Source organism: Equus asinus, chromosome X (assembly GCF_041296235.1).
Source record: "Equus asinus isolate D_3611 breed Donkey chromosome X, EquAss-T2T_v2, whole genome shotgun sequence".
NCBI lineage: Eukaryota > Metazoa > Chordata > Mammalia > Perissodactyla > Equidae > Equus > Equus asinus.
The window spans coordinates 54,307,734-54,322,755 of NC_091820.1; the positions used below are offsets into that span (position 1 = coordinate 54,307,734).

The following is a 15,022-nucleotide window of genomic DNA, read 5'->3' on the forward strand; positions in this document are numbered from 1 at the left end:
GCAGAAATTAAGTAGGAAAGCCTACAGATTGGCAATGCCCCATTTACTATTTTTCCCCAAAGCACTAAAGAAAGTTAGAACGAATATTAGTTCACAATTATAGAGCACATACTATGTGGTGGACACTGTTCCAAGCCCTTCACATATATTAACTCATTTCACCATCACAATAACTCCGCAAGGCAAGTGCTATTATTCTCATGATCCTCATTTTATTGAAATACAGAAAGGTGAGGAAACTTATCTGGGGTCACACAGCTATGAAGTGATAAACTTGGGATTTTAAACCCAGGTAATCTAGGTCTAAAGTCCATGTTCTATCCGCTGTGTTTATGTGATCTGCGCCTCAGTTTCTCCACCTATATAGTGAAGAGTTTAGATTGCTTTATCTCTAAGAGTCCTTCCAGTTCTGGCACTTTCGTTATATTTCATATACGTATACTTCTCTAAACTTCCAGGCCATGTGAAAAGAACCCTGCTCCCCAAATGTCAGTGATTTCCACTCATGGTCCCTGGGGAGGAGGAAGGGAGCCCAGGCTCAGGGAAATGAGCCTGCACTGGAGGCCGGGCTTCCTGGTGGCCCCTATGGCCTGAGAACAGCTGGAGGCTTGGGAAGTTCTGGGAGCCAGGACCTGGACTGCATTTCCAAGTCATTAGTAACAACAACAGGGAGCACCAGCCTAGGCGGCTTGTGCTGGGATGTGGGGTCAGAAGTTTCACGGTGGGGGTAGGGGCAAGAGCGGTGCCTTGACCCCATCCCTCTGGCCCACCCCTGAGCTCCTGCCGCTGCTGCCACCCAGGGACCTTGGAGTCCAGTTTGACTGGCAGTTCCAAGGCCGTGGCTGCCAAGGGGCAGAGGAAAGGAAGTCCTGCAGTTGGGGAATGGGGCTTAAGGCCCTAGAAATGGACGTGGGCTGACTTTCTCTGGCCTTTCCTCTACCCTGGGCTGGGTCACTCTGGGAGCTCAAGAGAGGAATGTGGTATAATGCTATAACATAGTAGCTGCTGGAAACAGAACACCAATCTGCTAGACCAGGGTCTGCCTCTTCTTCCTCTTTCTGAGCCTCAGTTTCCTCAACTACAACCCGGGAAGAATACTCCCTACGTCATAATTGATTGCAATGATGACATATATGAAAGGGCCTGCCACACAGTAGGCACTCGGTAAATCTGAGTTAAATTTGAGGATAGTTGATAGGTTGCTCTAGGTGACCCTGGCCCCATGGCTTATGCTCTCAGTTTCCTCATCTATAAAATAAGGAGACATTTTACCAGCCTAAGGAGAGCCTAGAATTGGGTACATCCTGCGGAAGTAAAAAGATGGTGGGAAACACTGATGTCACCACCCGAAGTTCGGGAAGTGGGCTGTTTAGGTGATTCCTCCCACTCCTCCTATCCCCATCTCTACTCCCACTGCTGGTTGAACTAGTCCAGAGTCTGGAAAAAAGGCTCCATTCCACCCTGGAACCACTGTGTCTCTCCCCTCCGGTCCCTTCTTGCACTCACTCCGTCTAAGGCCTCTCTCCCAGAAGGACTCCCAAGCTCTGGGCAGGAAGGAAGGTCCCTGTTGGCTGGTGGGAAAGTCAAGTCTTTGGGATATGGCATTCCTGAGATTATCCAGAGAACCCCTGGGGGTTGCAGCTGCTCTCTCACTCTCCTCCCTGGCCCAGCTCCCGCCTGCTGTAGAGGCAGGCAGGACAGTGGAGCCCGAGGCTGGAGAAGGCTCGGGGAAAAGGGTCCGAAGGCAAGGAGCAAGGCCTGGAGTGGCCTTGCGGGCCAGGCGAGGAGTGAGGAAGGGAGGTCCTGCCAAGACTGGCAGGAAAGAATTAAGGTGAAAAGAGTCCAAGGGAGCAGGAATTTCTGTCACGGGATGAGTTATAAACTGATATGCAGATCAACGTTCCTGAGACTACAGATCGGGTACTCTTTTTGGGGGTGGGTGAATGTGTATGAGACCAAGGTTTCCTGCTGGGTAGGAAAGGAGAGTCAGCCCTTCCGAGAGGTCCCACCCTTCAAGCTATTATGGGACAGCTTGTACCCTCAGAGTGGGGACAACGGGCAGATAGACCCTCTGGGGATTCCTCAAAAAGCTGTCCCGGACTCTGAGTTCTACAAAGACCTTCTAGAAGCCATTTCTTCCACTGCCCTTTCGTGGCTGGGATCGTCCCTCACCCTCTACCTCGTGATGGAAGGATAAGAATTGTCAGGGGCCACCTATCATTATAGGCAACAAATCTGAGGCCCAGTAAAGGGTCAAAGGCACATGGTCAAGCCCTGAATGCTTGTGTCGATCAGTCCTACTCTAAACCAGGTCTCCTCTGCTCTTTCTGAGGAAGAGATTGGTGTCCCTCAGGCCTGCAGCACCCCACTCCCAGCAGGTGTCACACTCTGCACACGAGCACATGTTCCTAGGCCACTTGATTGGGGTTTAAAAGTGGCACCCTGACACCAATGCTCCAATTTAGGACGTGGTAGCAAGCTCATTCCAGCCCCAGCCTGCACACCGCTGTCTGTGTGCCCAGCTGTCTCCATGCTGGACTGTGATCTCCTCTAAGAACTGAGCCAATGTCTTATCCACCCGCATCCAGCCCGACACAGCCCCTATTCTAGGCCTAGCCCAGAAGAAATTGGCTGAGTGCTTAGAACACACAGGTACACACATGTACGTACAAGTGGCCACACCTATGCACCTCCTCCCAGTGGAGAGACCCCAAAAGACAGAGGAGTCAGCTCCTGAGGGTTCAGGGGAGCCTGCTTCCCATGGTAGCCATAGTCTGTGCTGGGAAAACACAGGCTGGCCCCGGGGGCGGTGAGAGCCCCCTCCAGAGGGAGGGAGGGTCAGGCTGTGAATAGGGCTCTGTGTGGCCTAGCTGAGAGGGCTGGGGGAGGCTGGAATGTGAAGAACGTGTTTTCATGACTGGCCCCAGGCTTGGGCCTGTGGCACAGGGCTGGCTAGGGGCTGAGAGGGGAGCAGAGAAACCAGGCAAGGAAAGGACTAAAAGTCTCTCCAGGCCTGCCCTCAGATAGCAGGACAAGGACTGGTCATAGATCCTGTAGGCCCAGCAGAAAGGATGCTGTGCAGAGTGAGCTCTGTCCTGGCCACTCATGGCTGAGGACTCCTTGCATCTGGACAAAGCCTGTCAGTAGCCTTTGCAGCTTGTCTCCAAACCACCCCTCTCAGACCTCCCGACTTCTCACCCAGCAACCAGCTTTCTTCTCCTATCCTCCTTTTGGCTCTGGCTCTCTCTTTTTCACTCTTTCAACATGATTCTCTTTCTCTCTTAAAAACTCCTGATCTTTTTCTGTCTGGTCACTTTATCACCAACTAGACTGCAAGCTCCTCAAGGGCACGGATCATATCTGCTGCTGTGCAGCTTTGCATCTGCAGGTCTGCCATAGTGCCTACTGGACAGCTCTGAGCAGATGCTCCACAGACGCCTCAAATCCAATGGGTCCAAAATGAGGTTCGTTACAAAAGGAAGATTCCCCTTCCACCTGCTCTCAACCATGCCTTTTCCTCTGTTCCTGACCTCAGTTAATAGACTCATCACCCACCCAGTTGCCCAGGCCAGAAACCTTGGATTCATCCTCAACTCCTCTCCCATCCTCTCACATCCTATCATTTACTTTGGTTCTACCATGTAAATAGTCTATATATTGGTCCCCACCTTTCTATCCCAAAGGCCACTGCCCTGATCTGCTCTGGCCTCCCTGTCTCTAGTTTTGCCTAGCCTCCCTCCCCCACGCCCATTCCTGATCTATTCTTCACTCAACAGATAAACATTCTGAAATCTAAATCTGTCTATGTTACCCCCTTGTTTAGGCCCCTTCAATGGCTCTCCACTGGGCTTTGGGTAAAGTTCAAGTCCCTTCACATGATCTACAGAGTCCTTCATGATCTGGCCCCTACCTGCTGCTCCAGAATCATTTCTCACTCTCTATCTGGCACTCTGCTCTCCAGCTGGACTGCACACAGTTCCTCAAACCACACAGGTCCACACCTCTTTGCCATTCCCTATGCTGTTCCTTCTGCCTGCCATGCTCTCTGCCCCCTAGTCTGCCTCACGAACAACTATTCATCTTTCAAGACCTGTTCCAAATGCTGCTTCCTCCATGAAGGCCCTCATGACAACACACCTGCACCCCCAGCAACTAATCACTCCCTCTGCTCAGTTCCACAAAGCTTTATCCTTTCCCGTGGCACTTCCCTGGAATTGTGACGATTTGCGCACGTGGCCTACCCGCCCCACCCAACTTGGCTGTGAAGTCCTCAAGGGCAGAGGACATACCTGATTTATCCGAGTCCTTGAGTACTCAGCACAGGGCCTGGCCCTGAGGAGGCTCATAGCGAGTAAATGAATGAGTGAATGAATGACGCACTGGATGGGAAGACTGTCACCACTGATCCTGGTCTTCTTCCAGAGTTACTGTCTCTGTAGCTGCTGGACTCCCGGGTTCAGAACGCCCAAGTGAGAGGAATATGTTCTACAGCCAGGAAACAAAAAGAGCCTTCACTCTGTAGCAGAACTCTGATACAAAATTTCATGCCTCATCTTTCCCTGTAAGCCTCTCAGCTACCCAAACAGCACTGGGATCGGAGTTCAAAGCAGAGTGAAACTTATCGTCCTGGCCTAGTCCAGGTTATTCTGGACCACAGAGAGAAAAGAATAGGATGCAATAAAATTGAGAGCCCCGTGGGCCTAAAGTGTAAACTTGATTCTGACATTTACTAGCTGTGTGACTTTGAGTAAGTCATTTCACTTCTCTGGGCCTCATTTTCCTCCTGTGTCACAAGATGATAAGGAAACCTACCATGTAGAATGTTTGTAACAGCCAAGCAAGGCTACCTATTTGTAACCTATAAATCCCTGTGTAAATTTAAAGCCTAATTAACTCCTGAGCTGTCTTTAATTCTGTTATACTTACGATGGGTTGGGGGGTAGGGTGGGAAAGGAGAGAGTTTAACATGAATAGAACAGGACTGCAGAGTTAACAGTCTGTCTAACCCATCAGTTCATCTCCTAATCTCCCATGACTGTCACATTTAGGACCTCACAGGGGCCTGCTTCCTCCTTCTCTCCCACTCTCTCATGCTTTCTTTTTACTCCCCTTTTGTCCATCACTAAGAATTATATTGACTTTCTTAATCATAGGTCTACTTTGTAGATTTTTAGGGGAGTTTCATATGTGTCCCTCCTAGTCTCTCTCCTCTTTTCACACCTATCTCATTCTAGAATTTTCCATCTCCCTCACACTAACATCCCTCGAGGGCCCTGCCAATGAACACTCAGTGGAGGACACCTCCTACCTCTCCTCTCTCCTGTGGCCAATTGTAGGTTTAACATTTATTAGGTTGTCTCGTGATCTCCAAGGCTGGGTCTGACCTTTAGTCATTTTAGGGTGATCGAGGGCTGAGACTAATCTCCTAGGACTAGAAATCATTGTGGTCAAGTGTCTACAGCTGATGTGACAATCATTTGCAGGGGATAAGAGAGATGACAAATACTATGGTCAATTCTTCCCTGATAATCCTTCGGTTGATTGAGAGGCTGGCTGCATAAAGGCAGGAGAATAGGCAAGAAAACCCTTCAACCTCTAAGAGGCACCCTTCTTTCTTTCCTTCTTAACTGCTGAATTAACATCTCTATCTCTACCCTTTTAGCCCAAGCCACCGACAAATGCTTACCTGAACTATCGCAAAAGCCTCCTAAGAGATCTCCCTGCTTCCACTCTAGCTCCACAATCCCTCCCCCACAGCAGTCTGAGTGAGCTTTCTAAGGTGAAAATCAGATCTTGTCATTCTGCTGTCTGCCCTCCAACGGCAACCTACTGTAACTAGCATCAGAGCCCAAGTCCCCACCCTGGCCTTCAAAGCCCTGAATAATCTGGCTCTTGCCTCTCTCTTCAACTTCTGTCTGGAATGTTCTGCACCCAGATCATCACATTGCTAGCTCTTTCTTGTCATTCAGGCCTCTGCTCAAAGTGCAGCTCCTCTGAAAGACCCTCTCTGATCACCTTTTCTAAAGCAATCCCCACTGTATTCCTCCTACCCTATCATTCTCTACCTCATCCTGTTTTTGAAAGTTTCTCCATTTTAGTTCTTAGTAATGTCTGAAATTTCCTTATTATTTGTTTGTTTACCTATTAATGTTTGTTCCCTCTCCATGAAGACAGGGACTTTATTTGTCTAGATCACTGCTACATGCTTAGCATCTAGCATAGTGTTCCGTAGGGCACTGGTGCTCTATAAATATTTGTTGATTGAATGACTTCATAATGCGCTTTATCATTTTAAAAAATGCTTTCATGTACATTAATTTCTCACAAAGGCTATGAGGTTGAGACTATTACTATCCTAGTTTTACAGATGCAGAAACTGAGGCTCAAGAGGTTATGTCCAGTGTCACATAACCAGTAAGTACAGGAAGGTGGCCCTGAAATTGAGCTTTCTAATTCTAAATACTGCTCCTTCTGTCAACATGTCTTGCTTCTAACCTGGTTGAGCAATACCAAAGATTGTATGTGCCAAGCAAATGGTGACCAATTCCTCGATAATCCTTATTGTCAGGCCTTGGAATAGTACTGTGAGTTATGCAGACTGTCTCCAATCCCCTGACCTGGAGGCACTCTCCATTCCATGAGAGTGAAGTGAACCAGAGGAGTTAGCTGGTAAAGTGGAAGAAAGTATTTTGGAGTGGGCAGTCGGGAGTCTGGGCTTCTAGGCTCCACTTTGCTCCCTACTTGTACTTCGTTTTCCTTTTCTGTGGGCCTCAGTGTGTCTTTCTGTAAAATGGGTAGGTTGAACTTGCTGATGTCAAAGATCCCTTTCAGTTCTGATAATGCTTGGCTCTCTGCAGTGCCTTGATTTCTTCTGTTTCCTTTGCAGTGCTTCCCGTTGCTGCAGGGGAGGAAGAATGCTGGTAAGTGTGTGTGGTGGGGCTCACGAGCAGCATGCGATGGGACCGAGCTTCTCAGTGGTCCTCATAGGCTGGGTGATCAGGTCCCCGGGCAGTGGAGCCAATGGCCTAGATACAAAATCTGGAGACATTCTCTCTGTCTCCCTCCAGTGGGCATTTCCTGGGTGACTCAGGCCTTGCCATTTGGAAGTGAATAAGCATGCAAATCTTCTTTATTTCTCAAATGGAGAGTCTTCTCTGGTCAGGGAGAGAGGGGAGGATTTCCCCGAAGAGCTATCAGCAAGTGGCAGCCACTATATGCTTTCCTTCTTCTCACATGCTTTCTTTCCACCAGGAAGTATATTAGGGGTGGGAGATATGTTGGGAAAGGGAACAGGTAAGTGGAAGGTGAAGGAAAGAGACTTGGCATTTGGGGTTCAGTGTCTGTGATAGTCCCAACACATACTTTATTTGGAACACTTCCAAGAGGGTTACTTAGAACTGAGGGGATATATTTAGCCTTGAGGGAAAAAATTCCCTCCTGTTTCTCTCTAACAAGTTTCTTTGAGCCTGACTACCTAGCTGTCTTCTGCCTCTGGTGTTCTGCTTGGGCCTGGACAAGTGGGTGGCATTCTGGGAGGAACATCCTTTTGTTAAGGAGGATGCACTTGTCTAGAGGGGGATTTCTGCTTTGGGAAGGAAGAGAAAGGATATTGGCTAGGAATGAATTTGCTGCCGGAGCCTGAACTCCTGGCTTTGCTGAGCTCATCTAGGCCATCCTCTTGACTCCAGCCTGACCTCAGCCATTCCCAGTGGCTTCAGTTTCTCATCAGGATGAACTCATGTGTTCAGTGAGCATGGCTCCTAGGTGGCAGTCAGGGCTGGGGGTCGAGGAAACAGAAAGGCACCAATTTAGAAGTGGCATGCTAAGGGCCTGTGCGAAGCATCTTGGGGAGACATTGGAAGAGACAACCCAAGCCCTTGCTTCTGAGAACCTCCCCAAGTACTTGCAGTGGGTTTGGGCGCAGTCTTACCAAGAGGCAGAGAGGGGATCTGGTGACCTCCCAAAGACTTTCCCACCTTAGGACCTTGAGTCCTCGGGTGGTGGCTGCCAAAAAAGAAGAGCCAGCAGGATGAGGTGTTTATTTGCATTGCCATGACAGCAGATGAGAGGGGACCTGTTTTGAAGCAGAAACATTGCTTTGATCAGCACGCAGCATACATCTGCTTCTCCATCCCCTACCTCCTCCCCCCATCACCATTCCAGGGCTTCTTGCTGAGTACAGTTCCTGCTTTGCAACAGAGACTTGGGGGCACAAGATGTGTGGGCTGTCCACCCTGGGGGAAGGACAAACTTCTCCATTTCAGAGACACCAGCTGCAAAGGCTGAAAAGAAGCATCTCAGGCCCTGAAATAGTGACCCTACCCCAGACGAATGCACTTGCAGCTGCCAAGTTGCCTCATTAGAATGTCTGTGTCAGACTGAGTTGCCAGCGCTGAACCCTGGGAGGGTGGGCGCTAAGTGGCTTAGAGGTCTGTGGCATATCAGAGGAAAGAGGAGTGTCTTTTAGGGAGTGGGGCTAAGCAGAAGAGGCTACCACCCGCAGAGCTGAGCTGGGACTGGTTTTTGTGCTACTTCTTTAGCTTAAGGTTTGAAAATGTCTATTTAATGGCAAATGTAGACATGCGTGGTCTCAAGCCGATCCAATGACAATTCAGTACCAATTGTGAGTTTATGTGGATGAGGCAATGGAAGCAGCAAGGCACTGGGGATCAGGGGATCTGGATTTTAGTCCAACTTTCATTACTGATTCACTGTGTGAGCCTAGGCAAGAAACTTCCTCTCTAGACCAGTGTCCACATCTAGAAAATGGAGCTTGTCGCATGGGGCTCTTGTACGGACCATAAGAGATAGGGCATTAAAAATGTCAAAGTGCTGAACAAATGTGATTATATCTGAGATTTGGCTCGGGGCGGGGGCAGAACTCTTGATTCGTTTTCTTATTTATCTATTTTTGGAATAGGTAATGTCTTCATGTGTTTCAAAATCCAAGAGGTATGAAAATAAAAGGTCTTCCCACCTCTGACTCTCAAGCACCCAGCAGTCCTCTTGGAAGTGACCAATATTATCAGCTTCTTGGGCCCTTGATGAATTTAGAAGGTCTAAAGAAAGTGAGATGTGCTAGACAGGACTTCAGTGGAGGTTATCACTGCCTGATTTAGGGTAGAGGTAGGGTTGAGGAGAGTGTGCAGGAAGGGCGATGGAGAAGGAATTGTGGGGCAAGAAATGTGGGGCAGTGGTGAAATAAGCATTAGTTTGAGAGTCAAAAGATCTGGGATCCAGTCTTGACTGTGCCACTCATGGGTGAATGATCTTAAGAACCTTCCCCTCTCTGACCATGAGTACTCCATCTGCACGTTGAGCCTACTGTGTTCTCATATGCCATTCTTACAAGTTCCACCAGAGTAGAACAGAAGTGGTGGAAGAGAGGACCAACCACGGACTTTTTAGGGAAGAAAGAAAAAGCCAAGACTGACTCAAAGCTGACAATTGAATATGATTTGCATATGTAATCTTCTTCCTGCTAAGATCAGTCAATCAAAGGTTTCTCTGATGTGCTACTGCTTTTGTCCTAGTGGTCTCGCTGACACTGACGGAGAAAATCTTTGGCTACATCTTCACAGGCAAACACTAGGAATGTCCAACTGGCTTCAACATATGTAGTGCTGCCCAGGCCCAGGAGGATAGCCTGAATGACCTTCGACCATCCTGCTATCATGTTCCAAGAATCCACTAGCACAATGTTTTCTAAATTTCGTTGATCTGTGAACCAACTTCACAATTTTACCATCACTTCATCCTGTGCCATTATGTACTTATTTTTCTTTAAATCAACCTGACTTTAAACAATAACTTCACTCTCAGCGGAAATATCTATAAAATTAGAGTTTGAGGTACTAGTTACATCTTTCCTAATACGTATTGAATTCAATATATATCTATCGTGATTCAAAATGTCAATGTTTCACTCCAAATCATCCCATGCATAAATACCAAGCATTGGAAAACACAGAGGTCACAAACTAACAGGTCAGGAGGAAGTTTGGGCCTTTGGACCTCACGCCAAGACTGACTAGGTGCTCTCTGGCTCCCCACATCACGTCATACTCCTTCCAAGTCCTCACTTTGTGTTACTTAAGCATGAATTGCTCCTGAGATGGAAATAGGCTCTGAAGCCTAAAAGGAGCAGCCCTCCCTTCAAATAAAATTCACAATTGTGAACTGCCTCGCAGGTCCTGAAGTGAGAACACTTGACTGGGGAACCAGAAGCTCTAGGTTCTGGTTTTGGCTCTGCCTTTTGCCAGCTGTGTGACCTTGGGCCTGTCCTTTTATTTCTCTGGGCCTTAGTGTCCCCAACTATAAAATGAATAGTTTGGTCTAAATGACCTCTAAGGTATCTTGCTTCTCTGAAATTCAATGACTCCTTTACTTGCCGACCCTACATTTCTGCTTAACCTACTAGCTCCCCTTCCCAGCAGCCCACAGAGGTGAGGAGGATGCTGACCTTCCCCCCCACCGCCCTTGCACCAAATCCTCCCTGAGGCCCCTTGCTCCTAGTGCACAAAGCTCCTTTTGTTGCCTGGAGCCATTCAGGGCTTCTCTCCAGGCTCCTGCTGAAGTGGCTGAGGAAACTTGGGGGGTAATAGTTGGCCTGTAACAAGAGCCCTGGCTCCCCAACCTAACTGGCTCCAGCCTGGCTGCAGGCTTGACCTCAGCACCAGACTCTGTCCATCAGCTGCCCCAGATCCCTCCCTCCAGCTCTGAGGGGGCAGGGAGACAAGTTTAAAAGGGGGAAAATAGAAACAAATACATTTATTTAAATTCATTTATTTAAGTTGCTATTGGGCATCACTTCCAAGGCTCAAGAGGGCAGTAGATTGAAATACAGAGCCTAAGAAAATCATCAGGATAATAATAATTCAATTAACTTCCCTTCTTTTGAAAATGACCAAATCATTCCTGTAATTAATTCTTGACAGATCTGGGCATTTAACATTTGCTATTTTATGAAGAACATTTGTAGGGCATAGCCTATCTAACATATGTCAGATACTTTACCTAGCAACTTGGAATAGTATAAAGATCTACTTAGTTAGGAGGTTATCTGGAATTGATTATCATTTGAAACATAAAATCTTTCAACCATGATCAACAGTGAATTCAGCCAAGGAAAAAACACCAGACTACAAGTTGAGATTTCTAAGATCTAGTCCCAGGTCTGACATTAACTCCTTCTGTGACCTTGAGTTAGTCTCCTCTCCTCCTTGGGCCTCAGATTTTCTTGTCTGAAAAATGAGAAGCGTGAACTAGAAGGTCCCAAAATCCTCTGCACTGTGACTCTGTGTCATCCTCCACGCCCTGCCTCTGCCAGAGTCAGACTGAAAGGAGGGAGAGGTAGGGACAGGGTCAGTGGAAAGGCCAATTTCAAGATGTTCTTTGAGTTGGAGGAAGGATTTCCAGATCTGTGGAGGAGTGTAATAACTTCCTTTGGGGTCAAGAGGCTAGGAAGCCAGGTTCCCAATGCCTGTTTTCAGGATTGCAAAACAAAGTTAGGCCTGGGCTAACAGGTTCAGGTCAGGCAAATGCCCTGAGGCACAGCCTAGTTGGCCATTTTCACAGCCTGGGCCAATCCAGATCAGAACAAGGACTGGGTGGCATGAGATAGCTACCCAGGGGCTGGGGAGGGAATGGGAATTGCAAGTGGAGTGACAGGTCTGGAAAGGACTTGGGAAATGCTATTTACACTTCCACCAGAAGGTCCCGTGAATCCTTCAGACTCAACACTAAAGGCTGTAATTCTTCGTCATTCCCTTGGAAACCTTCTCCATCTCCAGGACTCTCTTTCTTGATTAATGCACCATCATCCACACAGTCACTCAAGCAAGAATCAGCTGGACTCCTCCATCTCTTTCATTTGCTGCCATCCAGTCACCAAATCATGCCCATGAAACTTCTCTGTAATGTTTGCTCAACCTGCCCCTTCTTTTCGGCCCATACTTCCATAGCCCTCTATCTCGGTCCTTAGCAGCTCTGGCATGGATGGTTGCTGTGGCTTCCTAATTGGTCTCCCTGCCACCATGCTTGCCTTTCCAGCCCACCTCCCATACTGCTGCCTGAGTTCTCTCTTTAAAAGAAAAATTTGATGATGCTCAAAATCCTTTGATTGTTCCCTACCTTTGGTCAAAGTCCAAATTCTTTGCATTGGCATTCAAAGTCCTTCACAACTTAACCTATCTTTCTTGCTTCATCTCCCACTGCATCCCCACATTTCTGAGCCCCATGGAACAGCTCACTACTTCCTATACATACAATGAACTCTCATCCTGGACTCTGCACTGGATGTGTCTTTGCCAGCCCCCCTGCTTGGCGCATCAAGCCATCCTCTGGATTCCCTTTCCATCTGATTCATGTCTCTCTTATAACATGTCACACCACTCTGCATTTGCCTCTTTTCTTTCCTGTATCTCCCAGAGACCATGAGCTCTTGGTGTACAAGAGCTACATCTGACTGACCCCTGTATTCCCAGAACTAAGCACAGGGCCACACGTAAACAATGAATCTGCCAAGGACTGTCTTTTATTTTTGTTGGCATAGCAAAAGAAATTCTGGTAATCAGACTAGTGACTTCTTCCTCTCAGGAGACTTTCTTCCCTATCATTTTAGCTCTGAACTAGATTTTACAGATTGACACAGAGCCCTCACTGGCTCCGGATGACAAATCATCTTGAGACAGATCTTTGAGGGTCCAGTAGTTCCAGACAATGGTGCAGATCCATGGAAAGCACATTTCCACCAAACCCTTGAAACTTGGAGGTTGCCCTACATCACAAGGCAGGGAGGGCACTTAAGGGCCATATTAACGTGATTTTCAAACCAAGTACTGAAGACATTCACTGGGGGACATGAGGGAAGGACAGAGTAGAGGGGTGGTTCATTCAACCAAATCTATTTTACCCTTTGGCTCCATGAAGTTTCCATTTGGAGACTGGAGTTGGACACATAAAAGTGGGTGTTGGAGACCACTGCTCTAGTTCAGTGCTCAATTGCTAACAGGTTCCCTTTTATGCCATTCCCACTACATACCCACTCAGGCTCAGATCAAACTCTCCAGGCATGGTCAGGCATCCCTTTTCTCTCTACTCAGTTGAAAGTTCTTCTTTATATGGAGCCAGAATCTGCCTCACAGCTTCCACCCAGTGGTTCTGTTTTCACTCCTTGGAGTCTCATGGAAGTTGTTGTGTTCCTTCTTCCCCATGATCAGCCTGCTGACATTTAGAATTTCCCAAAGCCTGAGATGCAAGAGACCTTGTAGCTCATATAGTCCAGTGTTCTCATTGCAGTTGGGGAACGCGAAACCCAGAGAAGGTAGGTGATCTGCACAACAGCAGACAGCTCATTGGTGGTAAAACTGAGACTAGAAATACAAGTCCCCACTCGTCTATAATGCCCTCCCCAGAATCTGTCTTTCCCTAGAGTAAACAGCTCCATCTCCTAAAAGGATTTCTCACAGTCCCGATAACTCTTTCCTAAACTTACTCCTGATTGAGAGTAACCAATGTCTAAAGATCAGCAGCTCAGCTGGTGAAGGCTCCATAGCATCCAGGCTTTAGCAGGCCTGGGTTAAGGGCAAAAGCAAAGGAGAGCAAACTGGCATCAGAAGCAGAGCTGTTCCCTCACTACAGCCAGGATGCTATTCTCTTCGTCGTCCTCCTCTTTCCATAGGACTGAATTCCATTCCAATAACCCTCCTCCCATGGCAGGGCAGCCAAGGGACAGCTTTCAGAGGCCCTGTCTGACCTGTTTGCTAGAGGGTCCCTGCTGTGTGACCTTCCACATCCCAAACCCAGAAACAGGAAGAATTGGTTTGGTTTACATTTTGAGAAGAAAAATGAAAACATAGGAAGTAGAGCTCCTGAGAACAGAGGCTTCCAACTCTGTGTCCATGTGCCCCTGGAGCAGGATATTTCAGGGAATACATTCCACAGGGGAAGGGAATGGCCTCCTTATTAAAAACAAAACACAAAGCCCTTCAAGATTTGGAAAGAGACAAAGGCCAAAAAGGGACCTTAAGGAGTGGAGGGGCAGTTGTTTCAGAATCTCCAACTCTTCCCTCGATCCGCCACTTGGCGCCATCATACTTTGATCTCACTGCTGTTATAACCACATCTGGCCCCCAGAGATGCCCTGCTCCCTTTAACCTATGGCCAAAAAGAAGGTCTAAGCCCCTTTTCTTGTTTATGTGAGGATCATCAAAGTAGGCTGGCACTTAGAACCTTCCTTTAAAACCAAGAAAAAACAGACATGAATTAAGTACAGAACATGCAAATGGCAAAATATTCAGGGTTTACAAAGTGCGTGCTTCTTGTCTCAAGAAAGCCAGCAAAAGTGGGGCAGCACTTTGCCAGTCCCCAAATATCTCTCAGGATAACTATTTCATCACCCTACATGAGCTGCTATAAGTTTGCCTGGCTTTCTCCCCTTTCAGTTCTCTGTCGCTGGGAGGTGGGTGCTTTCTTATTTCCCAACCACAGTTACCAAAAGGGTCAATGCAAAAGGTATTTTAGAAAAAACCTTCCAGAACACCTAGGGTCCTTTCCACTTCTGGCTTCTGGGCTGAGGAACATAACTAGTTTGCAGGCTAGTTGGCAGGGTAGAAGTATGGGTCATCTGGGTGACAAAGAAACATGGTCCTGCAAGGAAACAGTTCTGGCCATCTCTGGAGCATCTACAGGCACACGTGTACACGTGTCACATGCATGCATGTTTGCACACACACACATAGCCTCTTTACAAAAATCTTAGTTTTTCAGAGTAACAATACCTTCGCCACACAAAAATGTACCACTGTCTCTTGCTTCTCAAAAGGGGCTATGTATTCCCCTCGGCCAGAGGTGAGCAGAACCTCCTCCTGGGAGATGCTTCCAAGAGCATATGCTTGTAATGGCTCATTCTCCCTAAAAGATCTAGGGGCAAAACATCATTTTTATATGAAAACAAGCATAGATACATGTTATGGAATAGCATGCAAAATTCACCTGAATTTGTAAGATAAAAACGGAGACT

General features: G+C 47.5%; 1 protein-coding gene across 2 annotated transcripts in view; it reads left to right on the forward strand.

Moving 5' to 3' along the window:
- The window catches only part of STARD8 (StAR related lipid transfer domain containing 8), a 72,982-nt gene that overhangs the window by 7,329 nt on the left and 50,631 nt on the right, over positions 1 to 15,022 (forward strand). The window contains exon 2 of one of the 2 annotated variants that reach the window (XM_070502252.1): positions 6,887 to 6,920. The exons of the other annotated variant lie outside the window; for it this stretch is intronic. Within the exon in view, the coding sequence (XP_070358353.1) occupies positions 6,887 to 6,920 (34 nt within the window). The remainder of the gene's footprint in view (positions 1 to 6,886; positions 6,921 to 15,022) is intronic. 2 annotated transcript variants of the gene reach the window in all.